At 38.7% G+C, this 19,209-nt stretch overlaps 1 protein-coding gene across 4 annotated transcripts; it reads left to right on the top strand.

Annotated features, from left to right (window-relative positions):
- The first annotated feature begins 630 nt into the window (after positions 1 to 630).
- LOC148999555 (high mobility group B protein 10-like) lies at positions 631 to 18,270 on the top strand. Of its 4 annotated transcripts, XM_089139453.1 has the most exons (8): positions 631 to 766; positions 955 to 1,230; positions 2,883 to 2,961; positions 9,800 to 9,962; positions 10,201 to 10,302; positions 14,840 to 15,201; positions 15,712 to 15,793; positions 18,150 to 18,270. In XM_089139453.1, exons 1-8 carry the CDS (start codon positions 762 to 764, stop codon positions 18,194 to 18,196), a joined length of 1,116 nt encoding a protein of 371 aa, XP_088995579.1. In that variant the 5' UTR covers positions 631 to 761; the 3' UTR covers positions 18,197 to 18,270. The 4 variants fall into 4 exon arrangements, with proteins under 4 accessions (XP_088995579.1, XP_088995576.1, XP_088995577.1 ...); XM_089139450.1 differs by having other exon boundaries at positions 631 to 1,230; XM_089139451.1 differs by lacking the exon at positions 15,712 to 15,793 and having other exon boundaries at positions 631 to 1,230.
- Positions 18,271 to 19,209: the final 939 nt, after the last annotated feature.

The raw sequence follows: 19,209 nt of genomic DNA on the forward strand, positions 1-19,209 counted from the left end.
TACTTTTCAATTCACTTCAACTCTCTAGTAAAAGCCTTATTTTTCCTAAAATTTAATTCAAAATGAACACCTAATAACAAAATTAGGGTGACTGGGTGTGACGCATGAGCATTACGCAAGCATCAGGCGAATCTTGATATGACAGATAGAAGTTTGTGTTACCCTCATAGTTTTAGAGTTCGGATCAGCGATCCCGACGGGGGAGCACAAGTGCTCCCCTGACGCTTCCTGACCACAAACATCAGTGGGCCCTACGGTGAAAAACACTTTTTAGAAAAAATAAAATTTTTTTTTCCACCAGTGGGACTCACTGATTTTTGTGGTCAGGAAACCATGGGGGAGCAGGGAGCATGGATTCATAGTTTTACTATTAAGAAGGAGACCCATCTTTGAATTCTGATAAAATAAATTAGTGATAAGACCCAATAAGCCTCTGTGGGTCCCCACATAATGTGTAATGGAACCCTAAGAAGTAAAGGATCTAAACTTGCATAAGAGTGCAAAAGGCCCTGTAGGTTCTAGGGACCATTCATTATTTTTTACCGAAAAAGACTATTGGGGTGTCTTCTAAGCCTGGAATCTAGATATAACAATTATGAAGGCAATATATTTTGTCTCCCTCGCTGTCAATCTATTGGCTTTGTTGTCTTTCATCTTTGGCATTGGCTTGTGAGAGTGGAGGTTTATGCTCTAACCACAGAAATAAATTAAGGAAAGCACAGATTTATAGAAGCACCATCACGCTAAACACAGTGGGAATAATGAGGTGAGGAGGATATATGAATCTGATAAGTTTCAATCTCCCCCAGATTTATTTCAAAGTGGTGGTTAGTTTATGGTTGGTTGGGTTTTTGATCTAACAATTCTTACCGAGTCACTTTCCCTTTTTCCTTTTTTGTGGACTGACTTTACCTTTGAGACGGTTTCGACTAAAATGTCGTCTACTTCCACTAGCGAGCCAACATTAACGGCAAATGCAGCAACAAGTACGGGCAATAGTAGTGGAATAGCCACTACAAAACCTACTACGATGCCGACGACTTCTACTACCACAAGTAGGGTTCTTCCATTGCCAATATCATCATCAAACGGTACCACCAAGGCCGCAGATTCAGACCCACCAAAACCCTATCCTCCTCCGGCTGCTCAATATGAAGAAGTCGTTCAGAATCCAGAGCTGTTCACGCAAACACTGCAGGATCTTCACAGATTCATGGGCACCAAGTTTATGTGAGTTTTTTTTTCTTCTTTCCCCTCTTTTTATTTTTATTTTTATTTTTATTTTCTTATATCTGAAGTTTGTTATTATCGTCTCGTTGTGGGAGGGTTTCTTCAATTTTAAATGTCCACCAAGTTGCTGATTGCTTCTAATTTGTTTTTCTTTTTTGTTTTTGATTTTTTTTGGGTATGGGTTGTTGGAGGGCTGGGAGTTTTTTTTTTCCTTTTTCTCACGGTTGATGTTTATACTTCAGTTCTTGACATCCGACTTAGCTAGATCGGAATGTGGGTTGTTTAACTCGTGGTTTGTAGTGTAAGATTAAACTATATGAAGAAGAAACTGGGGACTTTCTGAATATGGGTTTTTAACTTTTGACTTCTTTGAGCTTCCAGATTTTCTGATTGAGCTATCTAATTATCTTTGCAACTTTCTCTGTTTGAGCCATGTAAATATAAGGTGACAGAGATGTTCTATTTTTCCTCTCTCTCTCTCTCTCTCTTTTTTTCCTTGTTCTTTGATGCTAGTTCTTCATCTTGCTTCTACTTGTTACTTTCCTAGGTATTTTCATTCTTAAAATCTATGCATATGGTATTTGGAAATTTTTATTAGTTGATTGGTTAATGGTTCTCTATTTTATTTGCTGATTCATTACAATTTCTGAAATGTCACCCTATTGTTTTAACTTTCCTTTTGTGCTTCTTTATATCAATGTTACTGAATGGGATGCACATTAGTGTGCCCGAGTGTCGATCATCTCCCCTGATGTGTGCTCTCCCGACTGTTTAAAAGCCACAAATTATGTGGGATCCACAAGTAAAAAATAATAAAACATTTTAAAAAAAATAAACTTCATCACCCTAACCCTATGCCCCCTTGTAATTCAAGGTCAACAGCCGTTGGGGGAGGCGATCCGGACTCAGTGTGCCCTGTGCTTATTTATCCAAATTTCTGTTAAAAAAATGTGCTTTCTATTCTTCTTTGAAGAATGGAGAAATCAAAAACCTTTTATTTTTTTGCTTTTTAGCTGAATTAAAAACAACAACTTTTTAATAACCACTTGTTCCACTTTCAATAGAGATATTGCTTCCATATGGTTGTTTTGTTTGTATCCTTGGTGGTTTCTGTTGAATGTGGGATTTGTGAGCCTTGGATGTCTGGTTTTATGTGGTTATTGAATCTGGCTGCTGTTGACTATGAATTTCTTCAGTTTTCATCTCATTTTATCTCCTACAGCCATTTTGTGCTTTCAAAAAATAATTCTTGTCATATGATACCACCCCTGTATTTCTTGTGGAAGGAGAATACCAGCCCTTATTTGTATCAATTGGGTTCTCAGCAGTATAGTATAGTATAGTCTTCTGTCATATTTGCTGCTTTACACATGGGGAATTTGTTAGGTAAGTCAATGATACTTATAGGTATGAAATTGTGTGGAAAAATCTTGGAAATCAAAACTCAAACCAATGGGCATAATCTATTTTTTAGACTATAAATTCTTATTTAACCTAGCAACAAGGAGATGTTACCTTCCCAAAATGTTATTGCAATGTGTGCCAGCAGAATTAATAGAAGTAGTTTCCCAGTCTTGTAGTTACATCTGTTTCCTATACGGAATCAGAGAAAGCTCCCAATTTAGTCTTCATTTCACAATCTTATTTGACAGGGTGCCTACCATGGGAGGAAAGGCTCTGGATCTACACCGCCTTTTTGTTGAGGTAACATCTCGTGGTGGTCTTGAAAAGGTATGTGTAATTGTGTTTCTTTAAATGTGTTTATTATACTTCTCGTGCCATTTCTGGATGGGGTAGTTCAATCCCGCTCAAATTTTGACTGATACCTGGCAGGACGGGTGGTTATTATTTCTGCTTCTATATTTAAATCCTTGGTCAAGGATCTCTGTTTCCATAATATAAAGTTAAAGCTTTAGTTTTCTGAATTCTTATTGGCATAGGAGAAGTTCATATAATGTATTGCATGGTTGTACAATCTGGATAATTGTACATGGTATGAAGCAGTGAATTTTAGATTATACAACTTGGTTCAACTAAACCTTGTCTTAGTGTTGTGGCTACACAAATCCTTCTCCAATGTTCTGTTCTTTCTGTACCATTTCATCCATCAGTTCATAAATAATCTTTCTTGTTATCTATCTTTTTCTTGTTTCACTTTTTGTTGAAGAATTTGTGTCTTTCCTGATTAATTCAATCTATTTCTCCTATTTTGCTCCTTCTGTAATGACTTCGCCATACATGTACTGAACTGTCTCCATTCTCTTGTTCCCTAACATTGCTTCTCCTAAATATGTGCATATCGATTGGTCTATCCTTCCTACTCTTAGGGTTGGCTTGCGGTTCTCGACATTTACATGCTAGCTATGCACAATTGTTTTATGGTTGTCCAAATTGAAAGCTCAGATGTCATGTGAACATTTATCTTTCAAGTTCTAGTACTTCAGCTTCATGGCTAGGAAGTAAATTGGGATTTGGTTTTACTGTTGTTGCCACCTTGGTTTAATCGTATGTTCCTTTTGGCTGCATTTCCCTCCTTTACATGCAAAGGCATGGTGAAGTTGACAAATTAGACGACATATGGATTCATCTAGTGCATGGTGCTAGGTGCATTACATTTTAAATATGGATGAATAAAAAATCCATTAACCAAAGGCGAGAAGCCGGGGGAGGGGGACGAGAAAGAACAAAGATGAACTGAAGTGCGAAGCCTAGGCAAAGCCAACAGATGGTTCCAAGCCTTATAGCAAGCTAAAAGGAAAGAAAGTTAAAAATTACAAGATAAAAAAGGGATAAACAACCCAAGCCAATGGACCATTGCTTAGCAAGACTGAAGTGAAACTTAATTTTTTTCTCTCTATTCTTCTTTCTCAAAGACTTGAAATTTACAATAAAGTCTTTATTAACAATGGTAGCACCCCTTAGTGTTACAGAGTGCTTCTCCTTCAGCCATCTCTATCAGAGGTCTACGAGGGAGTTGAAGCTTTGGTCTTGGGAGCTCCCTCAAAGCCATCATTAACATGCATGAGACCAGTTTCTTCTAAATCTCCATGGGCTGCCTGGATTGAGAGCCCAGCACATGCCACCTCCAAAGGAAAGTCAAAAGGAGCTGAAGTTCCTAAATAACAATTGGAGGGGAAGGAGTGTGCGACGGGGGAGTATGATGCACGGTAGGACAGTTGAGGGGGGCAAGCAGTGGAGAAAAGGTTGGCCAAACTCTGAAGGAAGTTAGATGATGTAAACCAGATCCAAGACCACGTAATGAGGGCCCAAGGGGCTTACCAGAATCGTATGGCCCTACCAGCAATCCAGGCAAATTTGTCCAAGTATAGTGGTACTTTGGTAATTCTGCACTTTTCAGTTGAGTCAACTTGGGGTTTCATTATTATGTTTGTGGGACCATAGATTTACTTTTATTTATGTAATTGAGTCCTTATTTTGCGAGTTATATAAGAGTCCTCATTAGGGCCGGATTCCTAGTTTGTGAAGGAGTCCATCAGGGTTGTTCTAGTCACTGCAAGGAACCAAAATCTACTCTTAAGAGTTTAAATTGGAACTCTGTAGAATAAGTTATGAAGGTTCCTTTTGTGAACCAAAGTGATAGAAGTTTAAATTATTTTGGATTGTAAGTTAAAATCCAATTGGTTTTTTAAGTTGTCCTATTGGGTTTTCTCTTTAGAGGCTATAAATAATCCCTAATACTCTGTAATCAGCAAGTTGAATGGAATTAATAAACATTGTTGAGAGTTTGAGGCAAGAAGAGTTGTCGGTTTCCTCAAGGGAAGCCTGCGACATCTAAAAGAGTGATTATCCTGCACTTTTCTTCAATTTCCAGCAGCTTAACTTCAAGTAGTATAGCAGTTTCAAGTCCCTCTTTCAAGCAAGTTAACCCAGCCCCTCCCGTATCCCTTCCCACCTTCCTAAGCCCCAGGCAGCCCTTCCCCATTCCTCTTTCCTTCCCTACTGTAGCAGCAGCCTCCCTCCCCTCTAAAACCCTAGATCCCCAACTCCATCAGTCCCTCCTTTCCCTTGTACGATCGCACCTTCCCCTAAGCCCTATTCCTACTTTTAGTTTCATCATTAACCCTTCATTCCATTAGTTTAGAAATTTTCTGCAATTCATCTTCTTCCTCTAGAAACCCAAACCCTTGTTTCTCTAAAACTGTCATTGCTTCCAAAGCCCTCAACCAAACTCTAAGCCCTTTTAGGATTACCTTCTCTACTTCCCTTCAAGACTCTAACCACCTTGAGTCCCAATCCAACTAGGAGACCTCTTTTTAAAACCATGACTCTTTGGAAGTAATTTGGAAATTGCAAAATAATAACAATAATTCTATTGTTAACCTAGCCGAACCCCAGAATCCTCCTAGTTAATCCGAGAATCCTTCAGAACCTAGCTTATCTAAACCCTAACCTCAATTGCAGATGTGAAACTCACAGCTTGGTTTAGTGATTGAAAACCTAAAGCCCTAAGATCCTAAGCTTGGCTGAATCCTCGCTAACCCTGGATTTGAGTTCAATTCTCAAATCAAAATTACAGCAAGGTTTCAGACTTGGTACAATGAACCCTAGGCTAAAAACCCCAGCTGAACCTAACACAGACCTTTCCTAACCCTAGAACCCCATAACTAATCCATTCCTTTCAATCGTAGGGTATTCTAAACCCTGGAAGACTGCTGGTTCTATTGAAGAGGATCGTGGAGTGAGCCTAAGTCTAGTGCATTACATCATCCAGTCAGACCCTACATCCTAGTTCACATCATTAGATATCCCGATGGGAAGCCCATCAGGGATAGGCATGGAGGGAGGGTGATGGAGATCACCATACCCACCCCAAGAAGATCCCCAAGGCCTGCAAGAATAATTGGGCTTGCTGCCCAGCTGCATTAAGCATATCTCGGCTATAGGGGTATTTTGGCAGTCCCACTCAAGCCCAGCTGGGCCTATTTATAATCAGGAGGTTGTTAGGAGTCCTAATCTGTTTTTTTTAATTTGTTATTTTGAGTCAGTCCAGGTTGAGTTAAGTAGTCGTCCTATTTTAAATAGGAGTCCTACTTGGATTCTGTTTTAATTTTATGTACTCTTAGGAGTCTTAATAGAGGCTATGGATATACAGCCAATGCTTGTAACAAGACACAGTTTGATGAATAAAATTATTGAAGAGAGTTGTTGCAGCAGAGATCAAGGATTGAGTGGCTCTTAGGGAATTCTGCTTCGGCGTCACATCTGGTCTGCCTTTGTTAATCCATCCCCCTTCCCAAGTCCTCTAAATCTGGTAAGTAACAATCTTTAACATCCCTTCACCTCCTCCCCCCCCCCCCCCCCCCCCCAAAAAAAAAAAAAAAAAAAAAACCCAACCGCGCACCTACTGTTTTCCCCTTCCCCGCATACCCCGTTCAGACCTTCTACTTCTTCCCCAAAACCCTAAATTACATATCTCCCAATCCCCTCCAAATTTCCCATCCTGCTATATCTGCAATCCTTCTGCTCCCATTGACAGTCGGCCTCAATCCATGCCCTAGTTAACATCTCAAAACCCCAAATTTCTGAACCCTGAAATCTAGGAACTTGAATCTGAAATTGAAAAGAATAAGGTTCAGACTTTTGTTTAGATGCCCCTAAACCTATAACCCTCATTTGTACCCTGTCCATCCACCTTGCAAACACTAAAACCCCTATACACCCTAGAATACCTTAGCTGCAAGGTTTATACCCCTAAAGTGACTGCTGATCATCAAGGATCTTGGTTTATTGGCCTGCATCCCAGTGAGGCTACATCAGAGTGGTATCAGAGCCATGGATGAATCAGCAATAGCCAGGGTTTTAGAGAACATGCCGAAAACCCTAGCAGATGTTTCAGCCCAAGTACAAAATTTGGCAGCTAGGATGGTTCAACTAGAGCAGCCTCACTGAGAAGAAGAGTTACCTCCACCTCCACGGGTTAACTCCCTAGATGTTTATTCCCCCTTGTGGAGAAACTAGTGGGAATCACAGGAATAGGGAAGATGCTAAAAGAGAAGCCAATACAGGAGTTCCACAAGAGGGTACAAAGAAGAAAGAGGAATGGTCACACGAGGGAATTAGGTATGTCAACCCTATGTCTGATAGGTATGAAGCTGATGAAAACAGTAAGACTTAGATATTTGTTCAAAGGCGTATACTTAGAAACCTCATTCGAACCCTCTCCATCCACCCTGCAAACCCAAAATACCTAAACAGCCTAGAATCCTTTAGCCATAGGGTTTGTATCCCTAAACTGATTTGTATTCATCAGGGATCTTTGTTTATTGGCCCTCATCCCAGTGAGGCTACATCATAAGGGTATTATGGGCTGGGCCAGGCCCAGAAGAAGGGATTGGGGGTGGGGTGTTTGAAGCTAGGCCATACTTGATGTAACCCAAAGATCTGGGTTACTCTTCTAGGATTTTCTTTAATTAGAACCAGCACAAATTAAGGCTTAATAATATGGTTTTGTTTGGTATGGATGGTTTGGGTATGTTTGGGTGGATTATGGAATTGATGGATATCTTATGGATGGTCTTCGATGGATTTGGGATGATTTGGGTTGATCTTGGGAAGATTGGGGTTTTAACAAATACAGTTGGGAATAGATTTGGTGAAGGGAGATAAGATATATATTGTTTAAATTGGTCTTGGTAGGGGTTTGAGACAATTTAGGGTTTTGACAAATTAAGATGGCATGGGTTGAAAATGGCTGGGATCTTTGGTATGTAGCTAGGGGAAGGAATGGGAAGTATATTGGGTAAGGGTGGGAGGGATAGGGATTCTGCAGTAAAGGGAGGGAGAGGTTGAGACTTGCAGTTGGGAGGGAAGGGGTAGGGGAATCTCGTGGCAAAGAGGGTGTAGGTTTCTTGATTGGATCTTGGAATTCTTCAAGATCCATGGTCTTTCTCTTCTTTTTTTCTTCTTTTCTGTCTTCTTCTTTCTTCTTTCTTTTCTGTTTCAGTTCTGCCCCAAGATTTCAGGGAAGACAAAAAAGGGGGAAAATTAAAGAAAAAGGAGGGCCCGGCTGGGGGAAGGGTGCGATGGTAATGGAGGGGCTAGGGAGGACTTGCGAGTGGAGAGGACGGAAATCGTAGGTGGGGAAGGGGTGGGGGGGGGGGGCTGTACTTGTGAAGGTGCTGGAATTGTTGAATCAGTGCTGGAAATTGAAGAAGCTTGCTAGAGTTGATGAGGAAGACCTTCTTAATCCACCATGGCCCTCCCAAGAAAGCCACAACTTGATTTCCCTCACGATTCTCAATTTTCTTATTCAATTAAACGTGTCTTTACAGTAGACTAGAGTGGGACTCTATATAACCTTACAATTGGAGAAAAAAGACTTGGACTCGAGTAAGAAAACCTGACTAGACTTAACAACTGAATTAAATAATAACTACGAATAAAAGAAACCTTATCCATAAAGAATCTTACCATTAGATAGATAATATTTGGGTCTCCTTTCTAATTAGAACTCAAATTACTAACTCAATTAAAGAAGTAAAATCAGATTTTGTCCCACAAAAATAAAATAAAATTTTCTAGACGAAAATAACAATCAAAAGAGGTTGGCAAATGATCAAGGTACCCTTGGTAGGGTTCAGCCAGACTAGTAGCTGTGCCAGGTAGGCTTGGGCTTTGGGCCCAATTTGGGGCTGGTGGGAAGATTCCTGCTTACATCAATTTCTAGAGGAAGGGATGGGTGCTGGAGTTTTTAGGGTTGGGCCAGCCCAGAAAGAGGGTTGGATAAGGGTGAGACAGTTTCTGTGTCCAAGTGAAACAAAGGGGAGCAAGAGGTTAGGGGAGGAAAGCTCATGGGAGGGTGAGGAGACATGGTTGAGTGGGTCCTGCATGAGATTAATATTAGGAGTTAAACAAAGGACAATGGAGAGATCCCCATTGCGCCGGGCGCCCTCTGAGTGGGTCTGCATGAGATTTAGGGAAACAAAAGGAGAAGAAAAATTGGTCTCGGGGGGCGGGGGCAGAAGGAGAGGAGGTGAAAAAGTGAAAGGGTCTGCCACATGCCAGGGCTGTGGTTGCAGGGGAAGGACGGGGGTTACTGAAAAGGAGAGGAGAAGGAGGAGTTCATTCAGAGGGAGCAGACGCTGAACCTGTTTTGGAACCTAGAAGGAGGAGGAGTTCATCGTAAGGGAGCAGAGGTTGAACCTATTTTGGAACCTAGAATGAGAACGGTTTGTTGTATGAGTTTTTTTTTTTTTTTGGGGGGGGGGGGGGAGTTGGATCTAGTATGATTTTAGGAATCTATGTTATTTTTGGCAAATAATGTCTTTTTTCTTTACTCCTTTCTGTTAGCTACATTTCATATTTAGTATCCCAATTCCCTCTTTAAGTTTCTTTTATTCTTTTTTGACAAATGTAGATTTTATTTTTTTTTGGGTTCACAAATTTAGAAACAGTTTCTATTGTTGATTTGTGTGTGGTTTTCCCTTTTTTTTGGAGGGGCGGAGTACAGCAGCCTTTTAGTTTATCCTTTTAGGCCATTGACATTTTCCTGATATTCTTGCATGCAATCACAATGACAAGTTCACATCTCTCTTGGATTTGATTATAGGTTATTAGGGACCGGAAATGGAGGGATGTCATTGCTGTATTCAGTTTCCCAGCAACAATTACCAATGCTTCATTTGTATTGCGAAAGTACTATATGTCCTTGCTTCATCACTATGAGCAAGTGTATTACTTCCACCGACATGGTGCATCGACTTCAATGGCTGGTATCTTTTAGCCTACTTCTACAGCCTTTTCAGGCTGTCCTAAGCATAGTTGTCATTACCTAGGCATTCAGGTGGCTGTTGCTGGAAGGCATCTTGTTGGTGTCACCTTGATTTTCCCCCTCTGATGCAGTTGCCTAGATGCCATGACAACTATGATCTATAGTCATTTAATTGTGCCTTATGTGACCTTTTCTTTTTTAATTTCTGAATGATCCCTTTCATATGTTCTGTTACATAGTTTCTGTGGCTAAGAGCCCTGCCTGTTCGCCAGCAACCTTAGAGGTTCAAGCGATTGTCCCACCTTCTCAAGAAAATGGAGTCACTGTAAATAAATCCGCAGGTTAGATATTCTGAACTTTTTTTCTTTTTTCCGTTCCTTATTTTGCTTCTGGAGAATGTTTCTGATGTGGATAATGGTTTGGAAATATATTCTTGGTGGAGAGAGTCCCGTTTTTTTCAGGGCTTTATGCCTTGTGGTTCCAAAGCTTCTATATAGGAACCAACCTTCATTTTATATGGCAAATCATAATATCATTTCAATACTTCTCTGACTTGTGATGTCATTTTAATTTGATGTCTTTTGGATCTTGTAAATCAAAAAATTTCACCATAACATGTGACTTGTGATGTCATTTTAATTTGATGTCTTTTGGATCTTGTAAATCAACAAATTTAACCATAACATGGGTGTTACTCTTTTTTTTTTTTTTTTTTTTTTTTTAACGTGATTCTCATGCCTTTCCTCACAGCTTCCAACCTAGTTGTTTTTCCTTTCCTACAGTGGCTCACTTTCTCCCCCCCCCCCCCACCAAACCCCAAAGAATAATCATAATAAAGGATATGAGTGTTGTCTGTGGTCATTTTAAATATGATGCCTTTTGGATCTTGTAAATCAAATTTTCACCCTAGTGCGGTTCTTTTATTTATTTATTTTATAATTTTATAACCACGATTGATGCCTTTGCTCACAGCTTCCAACCTAGTCCTTTTGTTCATTCCTACAGTGCCTTGCTTACCCCGAAACAAACCCCCCCCCAAAAAAAAAAAAAAAAAAAAAAAAGAAAAGAAAAGAAAAGAAGAAAAGTCATAAAAAGACACTGTTGTGTTTGCCATTTTAAGGCCATACTTTATATTATACTGATCCTTTTTCATTTTGTGGTAAATTCTCAAGTTCCTGCAGATGTTTTCCTTCTCCTTTTTCATTTTTTTGAAATAGTTTTCTTTATTCTCTCTAGTCCGATCAGTCTGAGTCTATGTATATGTTGTGTGACTGCTCAATCATTTTGCTTCACACTTGTGATCCCTGCCTTGGCTGTATGTGCAGCTTACCTTTTTCTCTTTGCCTGACGTTGTTGCATAGACATTTATCCCCTATGGAGGCTTATGGACAAGCATGGTACAAGGTTCCAATCAAAATTCCAAGCCAACTAAAATTTTTCTATTTCACACTTCACAGTCTGTCAAAATGAAACATGTGATAGTGAAGGATTGTGGCTTTAACTGATAATTAGCATTTAAAACCAAATTTCGACTATTTTTGAGTATCGTTTTGATGAAGCCCTTTGTATAAATACATTGTTCGATTGAAATTTGTAGTTTAGATGAAATTTCTACCACATTCCTAGTTGCTGTATCATTCATTATGTTTTTCTAGTTTCAACAAACCTCCTACAAAACCTCAGTTTTGGTAATTTTTGGCCAAATCATTCTTGTATTTTTGTAATGAGACGTGAAAAACATTTGCTAATTTTGAAATGGTTTCTAATTTTATGTTTATTCATTCCGAAAGCATATTTTAGATATTTCAATCATATACTCTCGTACTGTGTGTATGTGTGTGTGTGTTTGTTGTGTATATATATATATATATATATTTATTTATATATTTATTTATTTATTTATGTATTTAACATGGGTGTACAACATATCCATAGACTTGGAAGCTAGGTTTCAAAGTGATCTGTATACAAAATCTTCCCCTGGCCAAAACCCTAGTTTGGGCCTCAAGGCCCAACCAAGATGGCGCAATTAGGGCTGACCGAACCCCTGTAGGGGCAGTTTGGTCATTTCCTCTTCCTAATTAGTTTATTAGCTTATTCCCAGAATTTTTGTTTTATTTTTTGGAGTCCAATTTTATTTTTAATTCCCTGTTTGAGCCAGTCAAGTAAGTTCTAGTAACAATGGGTAACTATTTTAAATAAAGACTCCTTGTGGATTATTTGGTCCCTTAGTATGAGTTAAAATCCGTAAACTGGGCGGTTGTTATTTACTTAAGTGTAAGGGGGATCCTAGTCTACAAAGGAAACCCTAGTTGAGTCTATTTCTATTTCCCACTTAAGAGTCTAATTCCTTCTTTCTTTATGTATGGCTATAAATAAGCCACTCCCCTCATCGTAAAATTAGACTGAATTGAATAGAGAATTAAGACCATTGTGGGAAATAAGTTGTGGTTTTCTTGGGAGGGCTAGGGCAGGATTCAAGGGTTCTTTCTTCAAATTTAGCGGTTTACTTTCAAGTTCCAGCAGCAGTTCGTCATCTACAGCAGCCTTTCCAAGTAAGTCCAGTGGTCCCCCATCCCTTCCCTTGCCTCCAATCTCCATCACAGCCCTCCCCCTCCATTTCCCTCCCATCGCAGACCTAGGAAACTGCCTCCCCTCCCATTGCAGCCCTTAGGAACCTTCCCCCACCTCCTGTATCCTGGCCGACCACCCCCAACCCTTGCGACACCCCCTCTCCCCCTTCTTTCTCTCTCGACCCCCCTCTTTCCCTTTCTCTGACTTGCGGCGAGTCTAAGAAAAAGAGAAGAAAAGAAAAGAAAGAAATGATCCAAGAATGTCCATGAAACCCTAGAAACCTCCGATCTCTCATAAAGCCTCCTATACCCAACTGCAGGCTTTCTTGATCACCTTAGGGAATACTAGGTATCACCAAACACACTCATGCTTCTTTGTTACAACCCATATTGAGTTTATGTATCACAATTTATCCCTTGGGAATTTGTTAAAGCCCTAATATCTCACAAATGTCTTATTCCTGTTACCTTGGATCATCGTATTAGATTTTTCGTTAAACCTTTGATGTCCCACTGCATACCCATACAATCCCTTAGGTTTCCAGTTATCATAAAATCACCCATTAGGTTTTTTGTTAATTATTTGCTGGTTCAGTAGAGAAGATTCTGGGCTAACCCTCAACTCTAGGGCAATATGTAAAAGAATCGTTAACCCTATAGATGGGTTATACACCCAAGGTGCGAGATGAGATTTCGCCTCTCTGGTTGCCGAAACCAGTGAATCAGCAAAATCTCGCCTAGATTTCGGCGAGATTTGGCTTTTGATTTGATTATAATATTTTTATTTATAAATAGTAATTATATTAGAAGGAGATACAAATATTACCTTATGATTTGATTTCTAATTATAAATTTATAGCTTTAGTCAAACCTTACTTTATAATTTCAATTACATCTTTGTTTCCAATTATAATTTCAATCTACCTAATCCTTATAATTTGATTTCCAATAATAATTTCAAGCAAACTTATCGGTTTCTAATTATGCATTTCAAATTATAATTTAGTCAACCTTACTTTATAATTTCAATGTCATCTTTCTTTCCAATTATAATTTCAGTCAACCTTACATTTACAATTTGATTTCTAATTATGCATTTCAAATTTGCAATCAATTTACCTCACTTTATGTGTTTCAGTCAATCAACCTTACCTTTCGCCCTAATTTCGTATATAAATGACAAAAAATTGCCAAAAAATAGTTTGAAAAAAAAGAAAAAAAAAAGAAGACAAAATCACCGAAGAACTGGCGAGAAATTGAAGAATTGGCAATTTCTCACTGATTTTTTACTGATATATTGTAAAGTTCGTATCGAAGTCCCATTTTGTATCACTACCTTCCAAAATGGCTTTTTCGCTGATTTTTCCTACCATGGTTACACCACAAAGCCACTCAACCATTTGTATGTGTTTTTTCAACTTTTTGGAACTAATTTGGCAACCTGCACAGTGAAACCATTAATCAAAATCTGCAACAGATCACAATTTCACGGAATGTGTCAAAGACGGTCTCTTGGTAAACTTGGGGAACACAAAGGTGTCAACAAAGACTTGTAAGGTTTTGTTGGTGGACCAATGAACTAAAATCGAACCTGGTGTTCTCATATTAGGGGTTGGGTTGCTATAATGGCATTCATGTACAAGCCTTTTGAGTGTGTATAAAGTTAGTAAATGGGATTAATACTTTAGTGAAGTCTTTTGAGTTAGGTTAGAAGACTTGATACCTAGACTTGATTCTGTTTCGAGTTTATCTGCTTTACGATGTGAGTTTGATTGGGATTCCTTTTGTAGTCAATTTAGGAAATTTAGAAGATTTTTATATATGCAATGCACCCTTGCCAAGGCTAAGGCTGTCTACATTGTGAGTTATAACTTATGACCTTCCCCAGACCCTGCATGCACTATGACCCTCCTATGATGCCGTAGTGGAGGGAGCCTTGTGCACTAGGTATGCCCTTTTCTTTTGTAAATCAGGGAGTTTTAAATAGTTTTGGTGCTGTTGAGCAGTACACAGGTATTTGTATCCCATACCTGATATCTAGTTTCTGTTCTCTTCTTCCTCCTAAGGAGATCAATCTCCTCTCTTTTCCCTTAACAATGCAATTGCTATCTTTACCTCATATCCGATGGCAGATTCTATTAGTGGGCTTACTTGTATCATCTAAGATCCATAATCTGAATTTTCAAATTGCTTTTCAACCACTTTATGTATTAGTTAACCATGATTCTTCTTAGGTTCTTCTCTTCCCCTGTATGCTACAATGATATCTGTAACTCTTAAAGCTTGTTGTTACTGTTATATGCAGGAAGTCCTCAACTTGACGTTGGCTGTCCAGTTTCTGGAGTAATTGATGGAAAATTTGATAATGGATATCTAGTGACTGTTAGCTTTGGTTCTGATAAGTTGAGAGGAGTTCTCTATCATGTCCCTGATGAGTTACAGGTGCCAGGGAGCTCTATTACTTCAACCACGAATGGTCGTCAGAACCGTAAAAGATCTCAAATAGCATTGAAGGATCCTTCTCGCCCTAAAATAAACAGGAGTGGTTACAATTTCTTTTTTTCTGAGCATTATGCTAGACTGAAACCATCACATCTGGGGGAAGAGAAAGTCATCAGTAAGAAGATTGGGCACCTATGGAGCAAACTCACTGAAGATGAAAAACAGGTATGCTCATGGATGTTTATCTCTTCATCCTTTGATTTCTAATCCAATCCTTATAGATTTGAACCTATCCATATACATGACTATTTAATTATAAAAAAAATGCGTACTATAAGGAGGTGTAGATTGCTTCATCCTTGAAGCAGCCTATGAGCCCTAAGGTGTAAGTGGCTCAGCAATAGTCAGAATCCATTGAAGAGCCACCTCATGTTGGGTTCAAAATTTGTACAAAATGTGACAAAGACATTCTCTTGGTCAACTAGGGGAGCACAAAAGTGTCAACAAAGACCTAGGTTAATGGGACCTTGTTCAACCAGGTTATTTAAAGAGTTCCTAGGTTCTTGTGGTTGCTCAGGGTACCTGACAACTAAGAAGGTATACCTAGTGTTTGCTAGATAAAATCAATTGTTTACACTTTCAAGTATTGTTGTATACTAAGTGTTTTCATTATTTGATTATGAATCCCATTAGATTATTACATTACTTAAGTTGTTATATATTATTATCTTTTAGAGTGTTAATGTGATATGGAGTTTCACACAAGAAGGGCGTGCTGAGGTGCCTTCCATGACTAGCGCAGGAAATATTCTTCAATGTAAAATTTTTCACACTCCTGATTCACTTTTTATCATGGTTGTATGGTAGCACCTGAACTCATCCTTAACCTAAAGAATCAAACTAATGTATGTAATAATTTAATTGTTTTATAATTTGCTCGTTTTGAGTTTCAAATATATTTTCCAATGGATTAAAAGCATGATTCTTCTGGTTTGTGCATGCAATTATAGTGTTAAGAAATGAAATGTTAACACAACTTGTAGATTATGAATTATAAATTTAATCCTTCTTGCGCATAATTTGTTTCCATACTGCATTAATTCTCTCCTATCAATGTTTGCTAACTTTCAGTAATAATTTGCCTTCATCAGTACTCTGATTTATTTTTGAATATCCTAAATTTCTCTTTAGTAAGTTTGTCAAAGAACAGGGTAGCATTATTGAGTTTAACTTTGGCCTTGGCTTGTTCCAACACTTGGTTGATTCACTTATTTATTCTTTGTGTGTAATGATCATGATATTGCGGCCCATTTTTCTGAGGAGACAGAAAATTCCGACAGTCCATGTTGTAAAATACCCAAAAGTGAAGCTGGGGACAGATTCTTGGCACCTATTCAGGTTTTAACTTTGTTTGCCTTTTGTGTATGGCATTATGGTTGTTGAGAGAGTTGGACATGTTAGTGGGGACTGTGGCAATAAGATCCTTACTGGAGGACCAGAGCTTAAGTCTATGTCAGTTAGGGTTTCATTTTTTCCTTCTTAGCTTTTGTATTTCAGGATATTCATGTCTATGCTTTCTGAGTTGGGTTTTGCCCACTGTTTAAGTGTTTATCATGTTACCGTTTCAGCATCTCATATTGTACAATATTGGAACAACCGTATTGTTTAACTATAACTTGTGGATGTAAAAAATCATGGAATATCAGTGTATATTCACGTTGTAGGATAAAATAGTCGGCAATGAGCAAATACTACAACAACAACAACAACAACAATAAGCCTTGTCCCAATGGATTCTTGCCTTCAATCAATTATGTTTGAGGCCATGCTAGATACGAGGCCTAATCCATGCATATTCTTTTTCTCCACTTCTATTAAGGTTATCTTAGGTACCCCTAGCTCTTCTAGTTCCTTCAATCTGGATTATATCACTTTTCCATATTGGGGCATTTATAGGTCTCCGTTGAACATGGCCGTGCCACATCAAATGATTTTTCCAAAGCATATAACTTATGGGAGCAACTCCCAAACCAACTCTAATATGATCATTTCTTATCTTATCCTTCCTAGTTTTGCCACTCATCCATCTTAGCATTCTCATTTCTACTACACTGAGTTTATCTATATTATTTTTTTTAACAGCCCAACATTCTGCACCGTACATCATAGTTGGTCGAACAACGGTGCTATAGGATTTTCCTTTAAGCTTTAAATCAAACACAAATTGGAACTCTTATCAGTTTTTTCTTGAGAGAATAAATCAAACACAACAACAACATAACCTTATTTAACTAAATGGGGGTTAGCTGGAATAAATCAATGAAGAATTTACCCAGAAAAGGAATAGAAGTAGCAATTTCAGGTTCTTTGCGTGATTTGATTAGATCTTTAACACCCAACCCCCCCCCCTTCCCCCACAAAACCAACCCTTCTAATTCCTTAGATCAGCAATCAAATTTTAAGAATATATATCAAATTCATGGGTAGTCATGAGATTGGGCATATTTAAGATGCCTAGTTGAAACACATATTTAGTTATATATGGTTGGACTTATTTTTAATTTTCAGTTGTATTCTGTATACTTTAATGGTCCAAGGAGATGGGGGTATTTTGGCAAATTTGATTGCAAGCCTGGTCTTGGGCAAATAATGGTGGAGAAAAGCTCCAACAAATTACCATTATTAGTGACCCTGGAGGTTCCTATGGATGGCAAATAATGGCATTAGGACTCCAGAATGCAGAGACTCCTCAGATGCCATGAATGCCTATTGATTTGCCACACATCCACACCAAAACATAATTAGTCCAATGAATTTTGTGGATAGCTTTCCAAACCCAAAAGCTGTGGCAAAAACAATTGTGTACTTTTTTGCGAGATATAGATTGCTGATGAAACATAGAAAATCCTGATAAAGATTTTTCTTTGTTTGAAGAATTAGACTGAAGTCGCATTTTATATTTACCTTCTGTTTGACTTTTCTTAAGGTGAGTTTTAGTTACACTATTAACCATGTTGGGGACATAATATCTCGTTAAATTTTATTGTAATCTTCCATTGGATATCATTGCTGAAGAAACTGAAAACAGAGGCCTTGTTTGTATGTATGTTATATTTCTTGTGCTGGTTTATGAATATGATGAATTCTTATCACTTTCTGTTGCTGCTCTGCAGGTTTATCAGGAGAAAGGACTGAAGGACAAGGAGAGATACCAGAGTGAAATGGTGGAGTACAGAAAATTATCCAGACCTTCAACCCTCCAGTAGGTTATGTAAATTGTCGATTAGGATGTTTGGGGGGAGGGGGGAGGGGACCACGGTGGGTCAGGAAAAAAGGGGTTTTTTTTTTTTTGGGTGGGGGGAGGGGGAGGAAGGAGACCATGAATTAGATGATCGCCCTGCTTGGCGTGATTTGTTCCAAATTGTGTTTCTGTATTTTCTCTTTCTTTTTGAAATTTCCTTTCACTCTGTTTTCTGATGCCTGTATATATATATATGTATTTGTCATTTTGTTCCTCTGCGTTTCATTTACAGCAACCAAAACTGCAGGTACTAGGCCTGTGATCTCCCCCTGGCTGCAAGACTTACTTGCTCTTGAGCCAGGCTTTGTTGCATCCCCACTTGTTTCTGTTGAATAAAATCTCCTTCCACCCAAAAAAAAAACTGCAGGTACTGTCTAGATGGGTGGGGCCTGGTTTTTCTGATTCCAAAGAAAAGCTGTCATTTCCAACTTTTGTTTGGATGATAGGTTATTTCTGCTTTAATTTGAGATAAGAGTTTCAGCGAGTTGAAGCTGCTGGATCTCAGGATTTTTATTTGCTCCTGTTCTGACAGTTTGCAGTTTCCTCCAGTTAACCGTTGGAAGGTGAACATGTGTTTTATTCTAATTTTATGGTCAAGATCATTCGATCTCTGAATTGCTCAACCCTAACCCGTTTCTGCCTTCTTCCTCTTCAGCTCTGGTGAAAGCAACTCACCACCGACACCATAGCCACCACCACTTGCACGTCTGCAATAGCAATTAACTCCCTTAACACAAATGGTAAAATAGACAAATAATCTCCAAATAATCTCTCTCCAAGTGCAGATGATTCGTGTTTGATTTACAGATCTTCTTCCTCTGCCTTTCTTGGGTTTTCTCTGTTATTAGCGATCATTTTGTGTTTCTCTTTTTCTTAGAATCTTGTAAAGGGGTATGGTGGTATAGTAGGAGGAAGGAACAGAGTTCAAGATA

This window comes from Hakea prostrata, chromosome 11 (genome assembly GCF_041222555.1).
Source record: "Hakea prostrata isolate BN-2017 chromosome 11, UWA_Hpros_2, whole genome shotgun sequence".
Lineage (NCBI taxonomy): Eukaryota > Viridiplantae > Streptophyta > Magnoliopsida > Proteales > Proteaceae > Hakea > Hakea prostrata.